We start from the raw sequence: 22413 nt of genomic DNA, 5'->3' as shown, positions 1-22413 counted from the left end.
TTAATAGTTAGATCTTGTGATTCAATGCTGTCAATCAGTTTCAAAACAAGGACCCACCAAGAAAACTGTAGGTAGCCATTTCGATTGTTTATTCTCTCGGCCAAATTTACATCTCCTGGTAAAAAGCGGCCTGCATCATCCTGCAACTCAGCTCGTAGAACTGGAACACGGCTACCACCCTCTTCAGGATTGAATGAGATGTTTCTGGCACGCTCCGTAAACTCCTGTCCACCCCATTGAAAACGTCCTAGGGTATTGTCAATCAGGATATATCAACCAAAATCCTTCGCCTACCTCCATTATCTCCAAGACAGCCATCCAACCTCAATCTGCTTGGGTTCCAGTGTTGGTGATCGTCCATACAATAACCCACAAGGTAGGTGTCCTGTCCGCAGTTCTCAATGCGAAGGCCAGTGGTGGCATTCATTTTGGCAAGTTATAATTGAGATGTAAAATATGATAATTTTTGAATGTTCCTCTACTGGCCTCTCGGTCATCAAGCCACTATTTATGCGTGACTTACGACTATAAAGTTCAAAAATACGCGCCGATAGTTTCTCTTGAATACCAAGATGATGCATCCGGTCGTTCTAGACCCAATTCGCGCTTCAGCTTTGCTCTGCTTTGTAGAAAACGAAGGGAGAATCAAAATCTGTAAGAGGCTAGAACGTCAAGAGGATTTATTCTAGATCTAAAATATTAATAATAAGCACAGTCATATTGTAGGGTTATCGAATGCAACCGATCAAGTGATCCACCTAACCTTTATCCAGCATCAGATCACCCAGACTCATATTGTGCTTGGTGGTAAACTAGTCTACATTAGGTTTCAAGATTCTCATTTCCGAGGAGTTGATTGGTTTAGATGACCTTGAAGTTTGGCAAACGTGATAGCTTAAAGCACTAGGTTTAGAGTCACTAGGTCAACCATGATATCATCAAAGCCGTGTCACTTCACGATTACCCTATTTTGATAGCTATTCGCTACTAGCTGTGAAGTACTTGTCAGTTCAGATGGTAGGTAAGATAAGGTAATCAAGACTCTTAGAAGCGTCAGCCGGCCGCATAGCAAGCGAGCCTTCTTGGGGCATTGAGTTGATAGCGCTGATTCTTATTAGAAGTTCATAATCGATCATAAACAGCCTAGAGGCCCTGGGCAACCAATTATATAGTACTCCACATCATGTTGCTCTCATAATGACGATGTAGTTTGCAGTATGTTCATTGGAATATATCTAGCGGCAGTGTCCTTGGACGTTGAAAAGCCGTAGTGAGGTCTAGTAGAGTGAAGATGAGCATGGATAATAGTAATTTTGAGAACATGAAATGTAACCTAAATTAATTTCATGACCAGGTTATCGCTGACACGAACATAATACATTTCAACGACGTAACTCTACTAGAGGTCCTTTTCCTACGTGTTCATGGGGCGGGCCAGGTCGCTTGCAAATTCATTTTACCAGTCAAACGGCAGTGTGAGGGGCGAATTTGGATCTACTAAACCCTAAAACATCAACACCCCTAACAACAGGCGACAAAGACTTGGATTGGAAGTGGGCCCTAAGAACAATGAAACACCAAACGTAATTCATGAAACCGTCGGTCGCAGAACTCCACTAAATTTTGTTTGCCCATTTTGAAAACCTTAACGCCTCGCCTGGGCAGTAGGCGGAAAGCTGCGGAAGCTGCGGGCCTTGGCTTCCCCACCCTTTACGAGAATGAGGTGACTTCCAGATTCAGATAGATTCAACTCTAACGGCACGAGGTAAATTAGACTACCATGGCAGAATACGTGCGAGGTCTGGCTTAATTGCCCATGACGATCCCGCCGATGGTTTTCGTTACGCAACAATAAATCCCGTTGAACTATGTATGTGGATGCAAACGGCTAACCATCCATTGTTTGATAGCCTTCGGAGACAACCAAGGAAACCGTGATCCGCAAAAAATTTGAAAATGATATCAAGACGGGCCAATACCCGCAACAGTGAAGTCCCAGTCTACTTTTAGTGCCAAGATATTGATGGACTGCAAATTACATTTCGTGGCAACGTCTCGTCGAGTCTAGAATTCTAAGAACCGAGAAACCATTTGATGCCCCAAGGGTACTGAATCATCGCGCACTCTCAATATTTGAGAGCGAGCAGAATATAGGGAAGTTTTGTGGCAGTCATGGCCGTACAGCTTTTCACCAGTATAGGATTAACACCGTCCTACGCTCAAATCACTCTTGGAAAGACATTCAGCCACACATGATATACAATGTCCGAATCTTATCGATCAAGCCCTCAAATTCCATGTAATGAGCCACAGCTCTATACAATTTATCATACCGCTACAGCTGATATGCGGAAGAAGTTAATTCAAAAGGAGAGATATCTGAGTGTCCAATATCAACTTATCAGCATTGTTTTTAACTTGATCACAATCACACAAATAATAATCGGTGCAACGATTACCGCTTTAGGGCCATCAGGCGACAAACATATGTTGGCTATAACAATTCTAGGAGCTTTCAATACTTCTATCGCCGGACTGTTAGCATTGCTGAAAGGAAGAGGGCTTCCAGAGCGACTACGACGAAATATGATTGAAATTAGCAAGGTCTCAGAAGTCATTCAAGAAAGGGAGGCCCTATTAAGATACGGCCCCAGTCACGACTCAAATGCGGACATTTCACCTCTTTTACAGGAGGTTTTTCAGGCATACGCATCTGCTCAGCAGATCATTGAAAGGAATCAAACAGATAGATATGCCGATGAAGAGGTAGCTCAAACTTCTAGTGTCACCGCCGAGCTGAATGATCCTCCAATTGGAATGGCAGGTACCGGCAATCCCAATGGGAAAAAACGACAACTGGATGAGGAAATGGGAACTGTTAGCGCTGTAGAGGATGTTGACTCAGGCACTCATTTGAGTTAAATCGTATATGTTCAATCTTCCTATCTGAAAATTTAAAACATATAGATAATCTCTCTTAACCCATCGGTAAGGGAATAATGACCGGAAAACTGCGAACTTTAGTAATGACGCATCTAACGGACTTCCTGGCATCGACATTTGTCACTATTTCACCAATGTCCTATTAAATTGTTATTGTCTTTGTATACAAGCATAATTTATTCAGTTCCTTGTCCGTCAAAATAGCTCACCAAAGCTCTATCGAAAGCGCAGTTGCGCAAACACAAATCTCCTAGATATACTGGGGGAATATCAAGTGGCTCTGAGATTCTATACGGCTTTCTTCTGCTGCTTCTCAAAAAGCTTCTCCTCTATATTAGTCTCCTTAATAGCTCTCTTAAGATTCGAACAATTGGCATCTCTAATAGAGAGAAACCTAGTCTGATAATTGGTGATTGTACTTGGCGTCTAGGAACCGGGCGCTTTGGCAGTGACTGAGGCTCCCTGGCTTTGTATATTGCGTCATTTGGCATACAATATGGGGTATCAAAGGTTGTGGACTTTTTCGATGTAGCCGGGTAAATCAAGCCAATCCTATATCTCTGTAAGACGACTATCAAGAACCTCCTCTAACCTCGTGGAAAATAATTGAAATAGACCGGCGGAGATCCGTATGGGCAAAGTAGGGCTAACAGGGAGATAGGAAGGTAAAATCCAAGAAGACTGCCCCGTGAGAGTGATGTTCTTCACAATTCCCTGCAATACAAACAATTTCCAAACAAAAGCAAAATACACCAGTCCCCAATGGCATATACAAGTGTACTTTATCATAGGAATAATGAATGCTGATTCCGTGCCATCCTCAATATAACTTGCTTGTTCAAGACGGTGAAAACAAAGCACAACTGGAGGCCATAACTTCTTGACATGACTTATCCGGAGAAAGCAAACCTTCGACAATCTCCTGGTATTAGTCCCGCGGTGGGAAATAATTTAAAATCAAACCAACTTGCTAGTACAAATGACACTATAATGGCAAATGGCGTAATTTACCCATGAATCCCGGACGTGCGCTGTCGCATTAATTCTCTTCTTGCCTTATCTTTTGCTATTCCGACATCTGTGTCAGCCAAAGTTTGTTGATAAAAATTCACGAAAACATACCACTATCCCATGAGATAAATTCGTCTAAACCCGATCCGCCAGGGACCAGCGGCAGCACGGGCACCTTCTTGTCGGTTACAACCTCAAGAAGCGCTGGTCCATTGGTATTGATCAGCCACTTAAGGCTGTCACGAACCTCATCTGGCTTTTCAACCCTCCGGGCCTGGAATCTCATGGCTTCGGCAACTTTCACGAAGTCTGGGTTCAGAATGTGGCAGTGGGAGTATCGATCTTCGTAAAAGAGGTTCTGCCATTGTGTAATCATGCCCTGCTCTTCGTTGTTCAGCACGATGATCTTTACAGGAATATTAAACTGCGAGGCAGTGGACATCTCGGTCAGGCTCATGGCAAGCGATGCGTCACCGTCTATATCAATAACAAGGGCATCCGGCTTCGCAACACTAGCTCCGATAGCGGCAGGCAAGCCAAATCCCATCGTTCCGAGACCGCCCGACGAAATCATGGTGCGTGGATGTCTCCAGCGAAAATGCTGCGCGACCCACATCTGGTGCTGGCCAACGCCTGTGGTGATATACGTTTGATCTTTCCGACCCGCCGTTAGGTCGCTCAGTTCTGAAATTACTGTCTGCGGTTTGATTAATCCAGATCGTTCAGCCTTCTCAAAGTCATCGAAAGGCCATTTTCTCTTCCACTCGTTGATCCGGTCGAACCAGGCCTTACGCTCGGACATCGACTTCGTTTTGACTTGAGGTATCAAGAGTCGTAGATTGGCTCCCACATCACCCTCAACTGCCTCGGTGGCCTGGACGACCTTATTGATATTTTTCGGCATGATTTCAAAATGAACAATACCACCACGTCCTTCTTTTGCGGCCTTATGCGCCTTCGGGGCAAATTTCGCAACATTGCAGGTCACCCGGTCGTCAAATCGGCCTCCTAGAGCGATGATTAGGTCGGCATTCTGTATCGTCATATTTGCATATGCGGAACCATGCATCCCTAACATGTGCAGCGACTTTTCGTCGAGTTCGTCAAATGCTCCAAGGCCGTGGAGGGAAGTGGTAACTGGAATAGATGCCTTGTCGGCGAGAGTCTTAAGCAGCTCAGGTCCGCCCTCTGAGCGGTTGACACCGTGGCCAGCGAAGATAACTGGACATTGGGCATTGTTGATGAGATTAGCCACGCGTGCAATAGATTGATCCAACTGTCGCCTGTTCAGATCGAGGGCCTGGCGTGCTGCGCTACTAGCGGATGGAGGAAGAGTTAAGTCTGTGGGAGCAGCTTCCTCGCAGATGCCCCCTGTGACATCTTTAGGAAGGTCCACAAGCACCGGGCCAGGCCTGCCACTTGTGGCAATTTCAAAGGCTTCGTTGATTCGTCTCGGTAATTCGATCACGCTATTCACCATGACATTCCATTTGGTACACGATTGGGAGATTCCAACCATGTCTGCCTCCTGAAAAGCGTCACTGCCAATTGCAGTCGTGGCAACCTGGCCGCAAAATACCACCATAGGAACTCCATCCGCCAACGCGTCGGCCATTGGTGTTACTACGTTGGTCGCACCGGGGCCACTTGTCACCAAGACCACCCCCGGTTTTCCAGACACGCGGGCATATCCCTCTGCCATATGTCCGGCCCCCTGCTCGTGTTTTGAGAGCACGAAGTCAAAGTTCTTCGAGTTGTAGATGGCATCAAATACGGGAAGAATGGCCCCACCGGGGTAGCCGACTAGGTTGGGTTATTATCTCAGCGTGATATGCATGTAAAGGGAGTTGGTCGAAGCGTACAAATATTCGTGACACGGTGCCGTTTCATCATTTCATGGAATATAGCACCTCCGGTCATTCCAATGAACCTAAATGAGCCTCGGTTAATAGCAAGGCATGAATGGCAACGAGAGACGGCCCACGTACGATTCATCTCTCTCTCCATGAGAAGGATTGATAAGAGGTTGCACCTCCTTTGCCGTGGCTACACTGAAGGACGGGCTGGGCTTCTCTCGTTCATTCCTGGGTTGTCCATCAGCATACCCATTCTCACAGGGAATGATTTCCGGGCGGTGACAGTCAGATTCAGACAAAAGATGCACTGCAAGAACTTACCCAGAGATGGCATTGGCCGTGGTTATATGATTCCGTATATTGAACGAGGGCTTGAGGACGGAGCGGTGTATTGAGAGAGGTTTACCATGGATCCTAAGGCCACGGCTGGTGGAGACATTCCTCCACGAGCGTGTTGCGGGCGCAGAATGAAGCATTCTGATGAGTACCCAGGGAAAAGACGCAGCCAAGGAAAAAAAAAAAAGATGACTGCCGACGCACAGCGCAGTTACGAAATGCAGGTGGAGGTGACGAGTGGGAGTCGTAAGGACAACAACGAAAATCCGCCATGTTGACGGGCACAGACCAACCCATAGGAAATGAGTCATCACATGAACTCACATGATTTTCTCACCGGTTTCATATTTCGGACTTCACCCACACTGAGCTTCTTCAATTTTTTGTGGGTATGGTTCCTACGCTCGGAATACTCGAGAATTGATTCATGGCCGTACTGATGGTCAACCACCAATCTTCAGCGCTGCCTTGAAGCAGATTGTGTACTGCTTCTATCTCGCTCACGGCCTCTGAAGTAGAAATGCCCCACACATCGAGTATTTCAGCTCACAAATGTCATCTGAGACCCCCCGGGAAGACGCAGCTGTAAACGATTGGATCTAGCAAAATGGTGTTTCAAAGTTTCTCGACCCGGCTATGCCTCGCGATCCTCCCGAAAATAAAAAGAAAAGGACAGAGCGAAAAATGGGTAAGTAAATGGTAAGAAGGGCTGTTTCCGTGACGTGGCTCACTGTAAACATTCGATTATGTAGGAGGATCTTTTGCTCATAAGATCGAGCATGTACGCGTCGATAGAACTGTTTGGTGGAACTGGACTCGAGGTGGGTATCACGACCACTAAGCATAACCGACGGGCCGAGACGGATCTACCCGAAAAACACCGAAGTTTGGTGAGAGATGCGGGAGGCCCACCGACATCGAGCCTGTGGCGGTGGCACTCAGGACCCTGCGGCAGGGGCGGGAGCGCTTGGCGGCGGGAGGCTCCACTGAAGGAGAGCGTATATCGTAGGGCCGAATTACTCCCACGGGCGTCCCCTGCGGATCCAGACCAGCCCTATGAGGCCACATAAAGATATGAAGATAAAAAGAACCGTTCTACTCCGCAGCTCTATACGGACATATTTACAATTATTGATCTGCCTCATTCCGTGACAAAAGGAGTCCGACAACCGCCGCCACCACAATGATTACCTCCACTCTGAAGATCCCTGAGCCCATCTTCGCAGAGTCTGCCCCGGACATGAAATTCATCGCGAACAGCAGGAACCTCTACTCTCGACTGGCGGAGCGGTTAACAAGACCTCAATGGAGGTTCGGCTCTTCGATGCCAGGCCGCCGACGGCACTATCGCCTTTCTCGTATCCTTCGTTCGCGACATCCTCACCGTACCCGTCGGATTCCGCATCTGAGTCAAAACACCAATGGAGTTGATGAGGCTATATAGACCAGTTCATTGATACTCCCGAAGTCGACTAACGCCTCGGAAAGACCAGATCTTGATCGGTGACGTGTGCTGGGGTGCTGGGCGACTGGCGGACCGACGAGAACACTATATAAATCATTAAATACTTTACCAGCCTCAGCTTTTCCGTCTCCCGCACAACAATAAGGGCCTAGCTCCTCGTAAATTTACCCCTCCCGCTTCGACGAAATGTCTCACCGGTTGAAAGTCCGACAATATCTATCTATCCAGTATCCCACGAGTACGAGAGTGAAAAACGTGTCAATTGCCAGGAACAAAGTCGACTGTGCCTTCCGGTTACAGCCTCCAGCGAGCCGGATCAGCCAGTTCAGGCGTCACTCCGGCCTCACTTCCCATAGAATATCCAGTGCGGATCTACCTAGCTTGCTAACCCAATCCACAGCCGGTGGATGAGCAGGATGACATCTTCGTTTTCCACAACGACACGGAAGGTACAGCGGCAAGTCCGCCATCCGCACGCTCTACTGAGAATCTACCAGCCATGGCAGAGGGTATAAGTGAATATAGTCAGAAAAGTGCTCACAGGCCGACCCCCGCGGGAATGGTTCTGGCTGGTCTCGACAAGCCGGAGTTTTCATCAAAGAAACACTCTCCAGCCAAATTAATATCCAGCGACAGTTGCAATAAGGAAGAAGGGGGAGAAACGACAGTGTGGGGTGACTAATATTCGAGGAGCTTTCAAATGTCATATCGCATGGTCTCACCAGGTGTTGAAATTCAACTTTCGAGGAGCTGATTTACCCTGAAGCAGCAGAGGTAGCGTCTCAGGAGCCAAGAAGTTCTTGTCTTGACGTTTCCAAATGTTGAAGCTCTACGCCCTGGTTAGGTGGACCTTTCAACCTTATTTCAAATTCCTGTCCACGAAAACCCGGGAGAACTTCGGAAGGTAAGCACTCTTCTGTCTGCTCTTATGCTTTCGAAAAAAATCTGTGCTTTCAGAACCATTCTCAAGGACCTTCCCACACCAGGTGAAGGGAAGGACCCATGGATCAATATCCATCGCCCAAGAAGCAGGTTCAGGTCTCGCCCCAGCTCCAAAAGTGTGGTTTGACATAGCTTAATCAACAACTGTGGGTGGCAGAAGCCACCCATGATAGTCAACATTGTCGTTGCAAGTCTGAAGCTAAACAATGAAGCAGTAAGCGGTCTGGCCCACGTCCTCTTTTAAACTTGAAACTTACGACAATGAGCATGGCCTATCAAGAGCAATTTGGCACCAATCAAAAGCACGTACTTTGTTATTGAGACCCCACGATGGATTGGCGGTTGCCCAATCCACGTAAGGTCAGTAATTCACGCTTTGGCAGCTCAGATACCACTGTCTAAGGTACTCAGCATGGGGGTCATCCGCAGTTTCCATGCTATCCGGAAATTGCAAATTGAGAGGTAGAGCTCGATGCTAGTCTTGCAAATGACGTGCCAGCTCTTGGCTTGCAGAATGAAAGTGATCTGAGTGAATCTGGAGACCAATTCACGGTCATACATCATATAGTGAGCTCTATTTAGGAGGCGACGGAGCGCCATGGACACGAAAAGGTAAAACGTGGATTTTCTTTCTTCTTCAACGACTTCATGGGCATGGGATTTACCCGGAAAAGAAATGATGGACTCGATATCGGCGTGGCAGTATTGTCGTGGGTAGTGCAATTCTGAAATGTAGTTACTTTTTCGGACGAGAGGTTGATTCAAATGAAGTCAGTCTTCTAGCGGCTTACCTTTCTAACACAATCATAACCAGAATACTCGAATGATGTTCTCTCAATCATCACGCTCTGGATTATTGAAGGGGCAGAAAAGGAGAAAGCGGCACCGAGTCGCTGCGCTATTGACATAGGATCATGTATGCAGTGGCGTTTGAAGGAAAAAGAAATAAAGCCTAGTCGTTATACTTACGAGCTTCGTTCTCGGTCGTAAGGATGGCCTCAAGTTTTGGTCTTACCCGGTAAATAAAAGACATTGACATAACTCGACACTCAATTCAATCCGCGCCAAATGCAACATCTTCGTTACAGCATGGAACCACCCCGCGACTTCCTGTCTAAGCCCCTAAGATTCAATGACAAAGACGCTTTCGTCTATCAACGAAGCCCCAACACACCCCAGGGCCATGATTAACAATGCAAGGCATGACTGAAAAATGGGCTCCAGGTTCTCATATGAAATGCTCATTTCTAAAGAGCTGCAATCATTACGGCTGATTGTAGGACACCAGAAGTTGGATGTCATATGGAATAAACTCATGATCGCCTTGACCTCAGACATGCTCATGCTGAGAAAGATCGCGTAGCGTGGATTTGACAAAGAGGATCGACTGTATTCCAATGAAAGGAATGGGAATAAAGCCTCTTCCATGATTGAAGGGTGGTCAAGAAAAACAGGCCATATCAGTAAGGACTTAGGAGAGGAAAGATGCCCCTTTCGAGGAGCTCCATCGTATGTTTGAGCAGTACGTTGCTACTCGACAATTCTCCACGTATCGCGAAGACTCAGCACCCCAAAACTTCAAAGCCTATGGCATGGAAAAGGGAGCTGGCGAGATTCATCTTTGTGGAAATGATAATGATGATGATGATGATGATGATGATACCTGCCTCGGTATACTGGTTTAAATGAGGCGATCAATGAATTGTCACATCGACAGGCATTTGTATAAGCGATCTCTTCATTCTATTACCAATATCCGTATGCAATATGCAATGCAGATTCTTTGATGTTAGTAACGGAAGCCGGAGACACACAACGCATTATGTCTGCAGACGGAGCAGACCGCAAGGAAAGAGTTTACCGGGGATTTGCTTCTATGAATAGTAGTGAAAGCTACTGTAGTGGGGAAATGGCCTACAAGGGGGATCTCTAATTGGAGGATATCTTTCCAGTACACAGTCCTTACAGGATATAGCTTCAGATCTCCAATAGGGAGAAGAATCAACTCTTACACTCTCTTCGCTCTATCTGCTTCTGCTTCCTATAGGGGAGGCTTCCTCCATTGTGGTATGTGGTGGTTTGTTTGCTGGTTTGTTGAAGCTATATCATCCTGCCTGCATTCTCAGGCTTGCCGCTGAGCGCCCTGGTTCACTACCTAGATGGGTGAATATTCTGACAGATCAGGAAATCTGAGCAGTGAACCCACGACCATCTCAAACGCAGAGCAGAGACCAATTCAAACCATGCCTAGTAATGAAGCTCAAATGGCCAGCTTTAGAAAAATTACACTTAGTGGCTGCGCCGTCACTAGTCAACACTAGTGATGGTAGCCTGAGAGGCCATTTCCCCACTTCAGTGTGTAGGCGGGGGAACATTAAAACATGCAATAAATCGAGTATCCCTATGACAATCTGGTGCACACGGGGAGTAGTGGGTCTTAGGGGTATTATGCAGTCCTCCATCTCGACAAATAACTCTAGTCGCCCTTTCTCCGTTACATTGCTCATTGTCAAATATTACTTCATTTGGAAGGTTTCGGCGAGTTGAGTTCCGACCGTAAGGCCCAAATCAGGAAGTTAAACGCCCACTTATTACGCTACTCAGTAAAAGAGGCATCGTGTGGGGCTCAGAAAAAGTCGGTCGACAATGTCTTTTGTGTCACGCCCATCCAAAATGTCTCTGGGGAACGAACTGTCTGTATCCGAGTTCGGGCCATGTGATATGATTCGTTTGACATTGACCCAGACCAAGCCTTTCTCTGCTATAGAAAGAGGTCATTTCTCATCACTTCCGCTCCCATCCTGCATAATCCATCATCTTCCATGAAAGTGTAGTCTATACACCTAGACGTTGCGACATCATTGTTCCCTCTTTCAAGCAATATGGCACTCTCGACACATTTCAGACTCAACACCGGCACTCAAATCCCTGCCGTGGGCCTCGGTACAGCAGCAGCACCTGCGAACAATAGCTCTTTGAGTTGACATTCAAAACAGGTACTTGGAAATCTGAGCCAGGTCAGGTACGCCAAGCCGTTTCGTTTGCTCTCCAGAACGGATATAGTCACATCGACGCAGCATTGTAAGATCACATTGCCCCTTTTGCAAAGAATAGTATTTCCTAATAAATTGCAGGATATATGGTCTGTTGCAGCAAACCAAAAGCGCAATAAGTTCTCAGGTCTAATAGCATACCTAGGAAATGAGCATGAAGTTGGCCAGGGTATCAAAGATAGTAATGTCCCTCGCGAGAAGCTTTTTATCACCAGCAAATTGTGGAACACCCACCAGGCCAACGTTAAAGAAGGTCTTCAAAAAACACTTGACGCTTTGGGCGTGGATTACCTCGATCTCTATGTAAATCTCCTCTCTTGTTCCTTGGACAGGCATGGAACCGCTACTGACAGCTCTGTTAACGCGAGAATTAGCTCATCCACTGGCCTGTCCGACTTGTTCCTGTAGGCCTTTACACTTTTTTCTTTTATCTATGGAAATTCGTGATCTAATTTGTTCCGCACAGAATGAGACCAGCGCGCTTCTGCCAGTCAATCCCGATGGCACACGATCCGTCGATCGATCTTGGGACCAGAGTGAAACTTGGCGCCAAATGGAGGAGATTTACAAGGCAGGGAAGGTGAGAGCAATTGGTTTGGCTAACTGGTCAATTCCTTATCTAGAGGAGCTGAAAAGGAAGTGGACCGTGGTCCCTGCTGTCAATCAGGTCGAGTCACACCCTTTTCTTCCTCAGCACGCATTGAAGGACTGGTGCGACAGGCACGGGATTCTCCTCGAGGCGTATTCACCACTTGGTTCCGAAGGTCAGCGCTCCAACATGCGTTAAATGTTTTCCGTGACATGACATCGGCTAACTACGTTGTCTCTAGGCGCTCCCCTGATGTCTGACCCTATAATTCAGGAAATAGCTAAGAAGAATGATGTTTCACCAGCCACGGTACTCATTAGCTACCATGTCACTAGGGGCGTTGTTGTACTTCCCAAGTCTATTAAAGGCAGTCGGATTGTGAGCAACATTAAAATTACATCTCTCTCTTGCGAGGACATGGATAGGCTGAATGGCCTGGCTGCACAAGGAAACGCTAGACGTGTCAATACGCCTCTATTTGGGTGGGATCTCGGTTTCGATGACTGGTACATCCAGTAAATGGCAGCGGTTTGGATCATGGTTCTCGCAATCATTCATCAGAGATCAATATTCGCAGACGGGGAAGATATTCTTATCATAGAATAAAGATGTTTTTTTTGACAACAAATGCTATTATTGAACTTGAATGTACTTCAATCTGGTTTCGCTTTCTCACAGCTAGCCGCGATTATATCGTCAAACTCAAGATATAAGCCTGTATCTGATCACAATACATCTCTCATATCCTGAATTCTTCGAATATTTGCGTGCTCGGTATTTATATCGTTTTGCCTAGTGTCTGGGAAGTAGAATGTCTCTTAGATTCTTGAACCAGATATTAGCATTGCGGAAGTCCAATTTTCTAGGAACATCTAACTCAATTTATAGGATTTAAAAATGAATATCTAGATAGAGACGCGCTACTAGTATAGATTTCTAAGGTAAAGAGAATTATATAGTGGAGGGATTAGGAAGTCTCGGTTTTCTAGTGGGAATTCTTTCTTGGGAATACTAATCTCTTAGGACAAAAAGACACTAAATATAAAGCCCACTACTTACCCGTACTAGTTATCCCTGGTACTTATCTCTCGTACTTACCCTGTTATGGAACAACCAAATGTATAATAATTGATGCTATTTGGGTCAACTTCGGATAGTAATCGCATGTATAACACACACGCTTATCGAACATCACGGAGAAGGCGTGAAAATGACGAATTCGGATCCTATGTATCGTCATAGTATATTGAGAAATCACGACTACTGCCACGGTAACAGTCTTTTCGAGCACCGCTTGGCCCCAGTTCTAGCGTCTCATTGTCTTGAGCAACGTTGATAGAGGCTCGCTAATCTATTGATAGGTCTTCTTGAAAACGGATTCATGTTATATAATAAGTAATATATTCGTTGCTGGACTCTGGTTTTTGAGCCTATTCCACATTCTTGAAAAAACATAAAATATTCTGATTCTGTTCTTTTGCAAGTTGATCGTCACAAGGATGCGTCAATTTATGTGGTGTCAGCCTTAATTTAAATTATTACTTTACTACATTCAATTCTACCTCACCAAGGCCTTCGCGCGTTGCAACTACATAATGGATTACGAATGTTCCCAAGTCTCAAAGACTCATACACTAGCGATCCACTTTGAACGAAGTCAAGCCATGCTTAAGATCCGAGTCCGAAGCACAGATTTCAGCATGCCATATATGGCTTTCGGTGTAGGTGCAAAATAAAAACCACGGTCTATTAGTGATGTAATGTTATCGAGACCAAGAGTTCAAGGAAGGAAGACGGATAATATATTATAGACAGTGAACTTATTATGTCCAGTGCTTCTATCTTCTTTCCAGCGAGAACGAAGGTACTCTAGGTACCACGTTTCTTCATAATCAAATAAACTAGGGTCTACGAAGCGGTTTTCAGGAGGTAGAAAGCTCTCGGGAAAGGTACATCTGTTTTTGAAGCTATTTCACTTATCAACAGTTTTGAACAAGGGAGGCAATAACAATAAGCATCGCAGCACATCTGCTTACAACCTCATATCTCTTCTATGCTCTCCAGATCTCTTGACTATGTAATTAAAAGTCTGGTATTCTTATGTCTCATCTATTTGGGAAAAATGTCATCAATATATCTGACGTATGTGACCTATAGCTTGTAGGGTAATGGAGAAATGCCCTCCTTGAGAGCCTTCAATCGTAAAGCCAGTAACTTGGAGGCATAGCGGGTCATTGGAAGAAATCCAACCATGATCCACATATTAGGCACCCCCGTCTCTTTATAGGCGGTCTTGTACTCTCCTTCCTCGTCAATGCCCCAGATAGGACCGCATTTGCCAGCAATTTCCTCGCCGAGAGTGGCTTTAATAGAGTCGATAGTGTTCGAAAACCCCGTGGCAAAGACAACTAGGTCAAATTTCTTCTCTCGGCCGCCGTTCAACATCACTTTATCTTCGGTGAACTTCTCGATGAACCCTGCCTCTACCTTAATTTTTCCATTGATGATTTCCTTGCAGGCACCGGCATCGAAATAGAAACCACCATTGCGTGTCTGACCAAGCGTAAAATTTCCAGTGTCGCGCTGACCGCGCCATGTTCGCAAGCCACGAGCGTTGAGAGCTTCAAGCAAAGGTCTGTCGAGTTCCTCGAGGTCCTTGGCGGTGCGCCTAGCGAGTTCCTCGCCTGGTCCAGTTGGTGTAGAGAACATGAAACGATCCTGTATTTCGATATTTGGAAACCTGCCATTTGTATCGGGCGCATAACCTCCAAGCATTCGCGGAACAGAATGGGTTAAAGACATAATATAAGTCGGCGATCGCTGAAGCAGAGTGACATCAATACCTAGGCGGGCACACTCGTATGCTGTATCAAAGCCTGAGGATGAAGTGCCAACGACGCAGACCCTCTTTCCGAGGAATTCCCGGGCACTCTTATGGGCGCTAGAGTGACGGATCACGCCCCTGAATTCAGCCATACCAGGCACAACCGGGATTGAAGGAACACCACACAGTGATGTTGCCATAATGAGGTGCGTTGGATGCAGTGTACGGACCTCTTTTCCCTCTTTGTTGATCACGATGGTCCACCTACTCTCGGCGTCCTGCTCGGCTTTCACAATTTCTGATCTGTTCCAGACGTTGAGCTCGAGAGCGGAGGCATACCATTTCATATATAAACCTTGCTTCTGAGCCGGAGTATATGTGGGCCAGCGTTCAGGATATTTAAAGTATGGAAGGGCATCAGGCCAATGGGGGAAATGTAGTGAAAGGTATTCATAACGGTCCTTCCAGATATCTCCAATTTCGTCAGTACGTTCGATGATCAAGTTTTCCATGCCGAGAGCTTTCAATCGTGCTGCCATGGCTAGACCGCTAGAAGAAATAGTTTAGAATAATATCTTAAGGCTTATCCGAATACATGGGTTCTCACTTTTGACCACCTCCAATGATCAACACCTCAGGATCAACAGAGTTGATAGCGTCCGACCGCTGTCTCTCCCAGCTGGTGATACCAGTCATATGGCCATCTGGTACAGCCTGTTCAGGAAAGCCTTTGAGACTCTCCGCAACTGTATGCATAGTATAAATCCGCCAGCCATTTTGAGTAAGGACTGCATTGATAACGGCCGAAGAAAGGACAATTTCAGTTTCGAAGGAGACAGCAAATTGCAATTGAGCAAAGTCGGGGTAAGGCCGAGATACCGAAGGTGCAGGCTCGAGAAATTTGAAATTTCTAGCCGTAGTCTGGGTAAAAAGATCTGTAGCAGCTTTTAGAATGGTCTCTTTAAAGTTAAAGGTGCGGAAGTCCCAAGTAAATGAGAGCTTGTCGCGCCAAACGCCTGTAGATCCTGGGTCAGCCAGGTTGGAGATTTTGACTGTATGTATGACATGAATATCTAACCATAGTCTAGGAACAACTCAGCGAAGGATTTTGCGTCTCCCTCTGATGTGGCTGTAGAAATGCATGTTACGATACCCTCAGCCTCCTTCCGGGCGTCACAATCAGTAGGGATCGTAATGCCTAGGATGTCGGTGGTCGGAAGACTATGGTTATATCTGAAGTCGTACATAAAGTCATCCGCGACGGGTTTGAGGGCTGGCTGGTGGTTGGGCGTCACAATTTTAGAGTGGAAATCAGTCTTGGAAACAGAATCGTCGCCAGGAGGTTCTTGAACGTAAGGTGCCATCTTGCTCGTGATGTGACCGGAAAGATGCTGAGAAGTTTGTCTCCTAGGCGATTTTCAAAGTCCGCTCTTACAACAATGTGAAGGCTTCAAATTTCTTGATATATGTTCTTCTTTAGCAATGGGAAAATGATCCATTCATACAATTTATATCTAGTTATATACCACCGCAGCAAGATGAGGCTGCTCAACTACAATCTCCGCATCGGGTAGGTCCCGCCGCAGTTAACCGTATTTGGTCTCCAAGCACATGGCTAGAAATCCCAGACATTCCGCAGCTCCCGCGATGGACCTTTCGTCATTTACATACCTGTCACTGGCCCCCACGAGATTTTGCACGACTTGCTATTTCTGGATATATCACTCGGCGGCATAACTCTGCGCGTTCGCATCTGACTGCTTAATGCACCGGTGGCGGAATTTGGTGGTAGAATTGGCAGTCTCGCACCGATAATAGAGAGGAGATTTAGAACCTGATCATTTGCTGGGGCAACCTAAACCATCAAGATTTACTCAGCGGTGCTGATTGTTGATTTGGCGTTTCAATTTGAATATTTTCCCTTCAAACAGAGCTTTGAGGCTCAACAACAAACAGAGAACTCCGCAATGGCTATACCGCCGCCAATTTTGAATTGAAGGGCACTTGAAGTACTTGAAGCAGGGAAACATAGTATAAAGCGTTTATGGGCACCGTCAAATTTGATATTCAATCTACTGATTCTATGTCCATTTCCTTTCTATCGATCCACCCTCGTAATTACTGAATAATTCAGTCCATTATGGGCAAACCATGATCATCAAAGTATACGGGCACACCCCTGCGGAATGAGTATTGTAGAGCAGCGCAGATCTTGCCCGCCTCGAACGCATCCTCCGGTTGACAAGTCAAGGGTTTACCGTCGAGCACTGCATCAGCAAACTCGGCAAGATCGGTCAGGAATGTCTCTTCGAAGCGAGTGAAGGCATCAGGCACGGATTGTGTCCTTATACCCAGTGCGTCTCGAATCTCAACATTCGAATGAGCGCTGATAATCGAATGGCCTTTGGTACCACACAATCTAGTCGTGTCCTCAAAGCCACTGGTGAGTGTGCGACCGAGGTACGTCTTCAAAATCTTGCCATTGGCGAATTCCACCAAGCCCCACGCGTTGTCGGCGTCGCCATACTTGGCCAAGTCCTCATAAACAGCAAGCTGGCCAAAGGCAATGACTCTATTTACTTGCTTCTTGGGATTGGAGAGACCAGATTTGACATCCAGCAGATATCGTCCGGCGTCAACCTATTATGGTGTCACTATATTGGATCGTAAAGGAGAGAGAACTTCTGGGACTGACTGTGTGAATGCCGAAATCAAGAAAGATGCCGCCAGACTGTTCAGAAAACGACACAAAAAAAGCTACAATCGAGATAATCAGTCAAACGGCGTATGTAGAAGACAATGGCTAGCTCTGGGGAGAGAAGAAGGGGAGGGGGGCGATTCATGTGATACCGTTGGGATCTGCTTGATCAATACCAGTTGTCTCCACAGCATGGATATCACCCAGGGCTCCATGATCGACGAGGGCCTTGGCCTGGCGATATGACTTCTCATCTGGCACTAGTCAGCCTCTGAACTCTGTATGGTGCGGGACTTTGTGTTAATTACATCGGCGGGTGAAAGGGATGAGGAATATGAGGTCAGGCCGAGAAGCAGACTTCTCGACCACTGCCTTCGTCGTAGCGATGTCCACGGAGATGGGTTTTTCACACATGACATGCAAACCTAGATCGATGGCCTGTAATATCAAGGGCGCATGGGTCGCGGTTGCTGTACACACAAGCAGGGCCTCGGCGCCACTGTTCTTCAAGCACTCTTGAGGGTCTGAGAAGTATTTGACAGACGATGGCAGATTCTCTGCAGCCCATTTGTCCGTGCCCAGCTTCGTATCGCAGACCGCGATGAGTTCGATCCGAGGCTGCTGGAAGGCAAGGATACGGGCTCGAAGGACTCCCAAACGGCCGAGGCCGAACAGGGCAAGTTTAACACGGCGGTCCCCGTACGACATAGTTCGGAGGTCTGGAGTGAGGTAATCGTTTGTTATCTGATAACACGACGGCAGTGCTTGCAACGGACGCAATATATTGAAGAGAAGGTGCGGCGCAGCAGTGAAGACGTTTACTTCCTACAATTGAGATGGGGATTCGAGACTGCCTGTGATCCGGTTTATTTATGAACTTGCCCTCTCGGCGTTGGAAGAGACCCATACCAGCAGCTCCGCACGGCCACTGGCTTCCCCGCATGAAAAACACCATCCAAGTACAAAACCTTGTGTATCGTGCAAGAATCAAAGATCATCGGGATGTCTGGAGCGGTGTCTCCTCATTACAATGGGCCGCATGCGACGGCGAGAGGGTCGCCACCATACAAAGTGGGGTGTTCACGGTGTCGCCGCATTTTTGCCATATCAGGTAATTTCGGAATGTGGCCAAGCATCACCAACGTGGGCGCAACGCCGACAGGGGGATGAGAAGCAATAAGGGATTGCACTCTGGGTGCAACAGCTGTTTTTTAATGCAAATTTGTTGTCGCCCGTGAAGCTGACCTCGTCTACTTTGTTTTGCCTTCAAACAATCTAGACTGCTGTCCCGAATGAGACCCTCTACTCTGGACACGCTGCCATCCCTCCCTGCCATCCATAGATTTGAGGAGCCATGGTGTTTAAGTCAGAAGCTCAACGACTTTGATCTAGGTCCCTGTCTATCTAGTCGAGAGATAAATAGGACCCGATGAACAAGAAACCGACCATAGGCATCACGCGCAGGCCATTTCACAGATAACGTCGCTATCACCGCAACATCACGAACGATACACCATGAAAGTTGATATCGCTGTTAGATGACCCACTGGACCTAAATGACGTCTGGTCGGAAGGCAAATCAGCCGTATGGAGCTTGAGCACAATGTTTAAACTGCAAGGGGTGGTTGGTGTATCCTCGGGTAGATCCATTGGTCCACCAGGGATAGTCCAGGACGGTCGGCCAAAGAGCGCCAGTGGAATAGAGATGAAAATGGTAAATACATATCTCACGAGAGCTACATACTCTACTAGATGAGAACTTCATTTTCATTTGACAGAGATGAGCGAGCTTCCTACTAGATGATTCACTGTTGAGCAGCAACAGCTAAGTTGGTCAAATGAATTCCGAGAGGTCGATGGGACCGAGGCCAAACCAGAGACAACTAGTATAATAATGACAATGCAAACTACCTACCTAGCCGCGCACTAATTTGTAGTGAGAATATCTGAATACTAGTTCTTTCCCGTCTTCTTTGCCATTTGTGTTTTTGCTGCATTCTTACCGTCAGGTGTCGAAGGAGGTTCTGATACTTGCAAATGCATATGGTTCAATTTCTAGAAACGGAAGACGTTTGGTTTCAAAAATGACTTTGAAGTTCAGGGTCATAGGTGAAAAGTTCTGGTCCTCGGTGATGTGGATTCCTTGCCAAAACTCACTGAGCTGTTGCTGTGGAATTGCCTGGACCGAAGTTAGTTTGGAGACCAGATCGAAAGTCAAATGTTAGCCATAAGAAGACGATCTCAGCGAGGGCCTTTAGTACCGATTTGCCGTTGAAAAAGAGATTGCCGATCGCCCACGAATACCGATATGATCTTCGGGAGATAGGACGAATAGATTCCGTTTATGGCCATTCCTGTTGATTGTCAAGTTCATCCTCCTGCGCTGCTAAATCATCCCCGAGAAGATCAACCAGTTGTAGTAGACTCGCCTCGGAGTGCCACATTTCCTCGGTTGACTGATAATCTTCGGGTAGGCCGTGTGATGTTTCGCGACTACTTGGAGTTCGGTGCCGAGTCAGATCGTCCAATGATGTAGCTGGGAATTGAGACTTCGAGTGATTGGGTGCCAAACTAAGGACGCGGATGGTTTTCGTAGGAAAGATGCGTTCAGGGTTTGGAAATCGAAGTGGAGTGGTGTCCCCAGGAATATCTGAAAGCGATTGGCGCCATCCAAGGGTCTAGTGAGCCAAAAATCAGCCCTCTGAAAGTATGAAGTGGAATATGACTGGGGAATGATACGAACAGTAAAAGTGGTTAAGATTGCATCGTCGCACAAAGTCATGAAACTTACGGGGACGGCGAGCTGGGGCGCGGAACTTGTCAGGAGAGAGTATGATGCGCGATTAGAAGTATTCATATAGGTAAGGTTGTTCTCGTCATTGAGCCCGACGACATAGATCCTGTCTTGTATCTCAAACATGACGCGGTGATTTCGAACAGCTAACCAGCCACCAAGATCAAAGCCAGAGCCATCTGATTCACACTCAAGTAGAGAACTGCATTCTATCAGATGGTTCCGGTCACGCAGAGCCTTGCGCCAGTCTGAACATATGAAGATTCGGCCAGCTCTGGAGAATCCCACAAAGAGATCGCCATCCAGCATACCCGCTCCCCATTCGTCTTCTCCGTGCCAAACATGTTCAGGATCAACCGGGGCAGGTAGAGGGCCCTGCTCAATCTGGATCGGCATGAGGTGGTCTCTTCGAGATTGCGTTGAATGGGAAAACCGGTGAGAGCTCCGACGAGCGGCACCGGCCAACGCGGCAGCCGCTGATGGGGACGTCGTGACCGGGTGACGGATGTGATATTTTGCTTTACAGTGTGATGGCTGCAGGGTTCCTAAAAATCCACCCGATCTCTTGTCGTAGGCGTCATATCCTCGGGGACCCATGGAGTAAATCACGGTATCCTCAGTCTGATCTAAGTGACCCACCGCGTCAGGTTCGATCTTGAGATGCGTGGTCAGTTTTGGAGGCCGCTGCGTCATATCATACACAAAACCTTGTCCTTGATTTGAAACGACACACAGAGTCCAGTGAGATAGTTGAAAGCCTCTTGTCTGGCAATCATGATTCAACACGGCGATCCTCCGAAATTCTCCACGTGATAGACCTTCTAGATCCGCCTGCCAAACCTCAACGGCGTCGCCTGTCCGATCGAACACTGCCATTCCGTCCTGGTACTCCAGATGGGCATAGGGCCGGACTCCGCCTTTGCCATGGTCTAGGGAGGAGGGGAGACGCCAGAGGATGCGCCCGGAGTCCATGTCCGTGACGTTCAGACCGCCCGCGTGGGAGGTGGACACGAAGAACCGACGTTTAAAGTCCGGTCGAAATCGCCAGATTGGATCGTTTCCGACCTGCAGCACCGATTCCTGGCTTTCTGGACACGTATGGGACCAGTTGCGGGCGAGGACCGTCTGACGCCTGCATAGGTCCTTCCATGACGCCGTCCCTTTGAAAAAATTGGAAAAGCTATGCGATTCAGACAGGAAGGATATATCTCGGCCAACTTGTGGGGGGCGAAGTGTCTTCGACTCGGAGGCATAGATGGCTTGTTGATGTGTGAGATCGATGAATTGGTGCCATGCTTTGGAGACTGCCGTCAAAGCCGCGACGTCAGCGACCGGGGCGAATTCCAAGATGCGGAGGACAACTTCGGGCGGGAGAATGACAAGCGGGTCAATCATGGAGACTTGCGTGGCTGGCATAGTTTTTGTCCAGACAATGGGCATGCCAGCTAGGATTTGGCAATGATGAGAATGAGAATGATGAGAATGAGAAACATGTCCAGAAAAGAATGACGTGAAGATCTGAAGGCGCAATGAGCCCGCATATTCTGCCGTCGTTCACCGTGTGTCTGTTGGCCAATGAACATTGCTCTAGTTCTTGCCTGGCTGTCTGGTTGTCTGAGGGTTTGGAAGAACAGGAATCCCGGTGAGGCTTTCATTGTATAAACTAGATCCGATATGTTTCTTGTCTTCCGTATAAAAGCCAATTACGAATAAAAGAGATGCTTCTAGCTAAGGTACTACAGAATCATTCGCAAATAACATCGAGCCCTTCACTAGCAGCAAATCGTTCATCCCTTTTCAAATATATCGCGGTGGCCCATGTTAATCTCAAGCCAGACATCCGAGTAGCACCAAAAGTCACCAGAAATCTTCAAAAGTGTTCATGGACCTTTTTGAAAAATT

At 47.0% G+C, this 22413-nt stretch overlaps 8 protein-coding genes across 8 annotated transcripts; 3 read left to right on the top strand and 5 right to left on the bottom strand.

Annotated features, from left to right (window-relative positions):
• Positions 1–2262: 2262 nt before the first annotated feature.
• On the top strand, positions 2263–2922 carry N7462_005292 (uncharacterized protein; the record flags this gene model as incomplete). Its single annotated transcript, XM_057077017.1, has 1 exon — positions 2263–2922. One exon carries the CDS (start codon positions 2263–2265, stop codon positions 2920–2922), a length of 660 nt encoding a protein of 219 aa, XP_056936522.1.
• A 1129-nt stretch (positions 2923–4051) lies between these two features.
• On the bottom strand, positions 4052–6144 carry N7462_005291 (acetolactate synthase mitochondrial precursor; the record flags this gene model as incomplete). The annotated part of the gene is made up of 2 exons (XM_057077016.1): positions 4052–5757; positions 6132–6144. The coding sequence occupies 2 exons, from the start codon at positions 6142–6144 to the stop codon at positions 4052–4054; spliced, it is 1719 nt and encodes a 572-aa protein (XP_056936521.1).
• Positions 6145–7329: 1185 nt separating this feature from the next.
• Positions 7330–7590, top strand: N7462_005290 (uncharacterized protein; the record flags this gene model as incomplete). The annotated part of the gene is made up of 1 exon (XM_057077015.1): positions 7330–7590. One exon carries the CDS (start codon positions 7330–7332, stop codon positions 7588–7590), a length of 261 nt encoding a protein of 86 aa, XP_056936520.1.
• A 1347-nt stretch (positions 7591–8937) lies between these two features.
• On the bottom strand, positions 8938–9461 carry N7462_005289 (uncharacterized protein; the record flags this gene model as incomplete). Its single annotated transcript, XM_057077014.1, has 2 exons — positions 8938–9292; positions 9373–9461. The coding sequence occupies 2 exons, from the start codon at positions 9459–9461 to the stop codon at positions 8938–8940; spliced, it is 444 nt and encodes a 147-aa protein (XP_056936519.1).
• A 1974-nt stretch (positions 9462–11435) lies between these two features.
• N7462_005288 (putative glycerol dehydrogenase (GCY1)) lies at positions 11436–12714 on the top strand (the record flags this gene model as incomplete). The annotated part of the gene is made up of 7 exons (XM_057077013.1): positions 11436–11496; positions 11550–11634; positions 11688–11695; positions 11752–11909; positions 11981–12010; positions 12073–12370; positions 12437–12714. 7 exons carry the CDS (start codon positions 11436–11438, stop codon positions 12712–12714), a joined length of 918 nt encoding a protein of 305 aa, XP_056936518.1.
• A 1632-nt stretch (positions 12715–14346) lies between these two features.
• Positions 14347–16383, bottom strand: N7462_005287 (flavin-containing monooxygenase; the record flags this gene model as incomplete). The annotated part of the gene is made up of 3 exons (XM_057077012.1): positions 14347–15568; positions 15627–16035; positions 16098–16383. 3 exons carry the CDS (start codon positions 16381–16383, stop codon positions 14347–14349), a joined length of 1917 nt encoding a protein of 638 aa, XP_056936517.1.
• A 766-nt stretch (positions 16384–17149) lies between these two features.
• Positions 17150–18425, bottom strand: N7462_005286 (putative NAD binding Rossmann fold oxidoreductase; the record flags this gene model as incomplete). The annotated part of the gene is made up of 4 exons (XM_057077011.1): positions 17150–17659; positions 17715–17776; positions 17870–17971; positions 18026–18425. The coding sequence occupies 4 exons, from the start codon at positions 18423–18425 to the stop codon at positions 17150–17152; spliced, it is 1074 nt and encodes a 357-aa protein (XP_056936516.1).
• Positions 18426–20059: 1634 nt separating this feature from the next.
• On the bottom strand, positions 20060–21927 carry N7462_005285 (F-box protein; the record flags this gene model as incomplete). Its single annotated transcript, XM_057077010.1, has 2 exons — positions 20060–20395; positions 20461–21927. 2 exons carry the CDS (start codon positions 21925–21927, stop codon positions 20060–20062), a joined length of 1803 nt encoding a protein of 600 aa, XP_056936515.1.
• Between the last annotated feature and the right edge of the window lie 486 nt (positions 21928–22413).

This window comes from Penicillium macrosclerotiorum (assembly GCF_028827735.1).
Source record: "Penicillium macrosclerotiorum strain IBT 26536 chromosome Unknown utg000003l_segment0_segment0, whole genome shotgun sequence".
Classification (NCBI taxonomy): Eukaryota; Fungi; Ascomycota; class Eurotiomycetes; order Eurotiales; family Aspergillaceae; genus Penicillium; species Penicillium macrosclerotiorum.
Note: the sequence above shows the minus strand (reverse complement) of the source record. Positions and strands in the feature narration are given on the sequence as shown.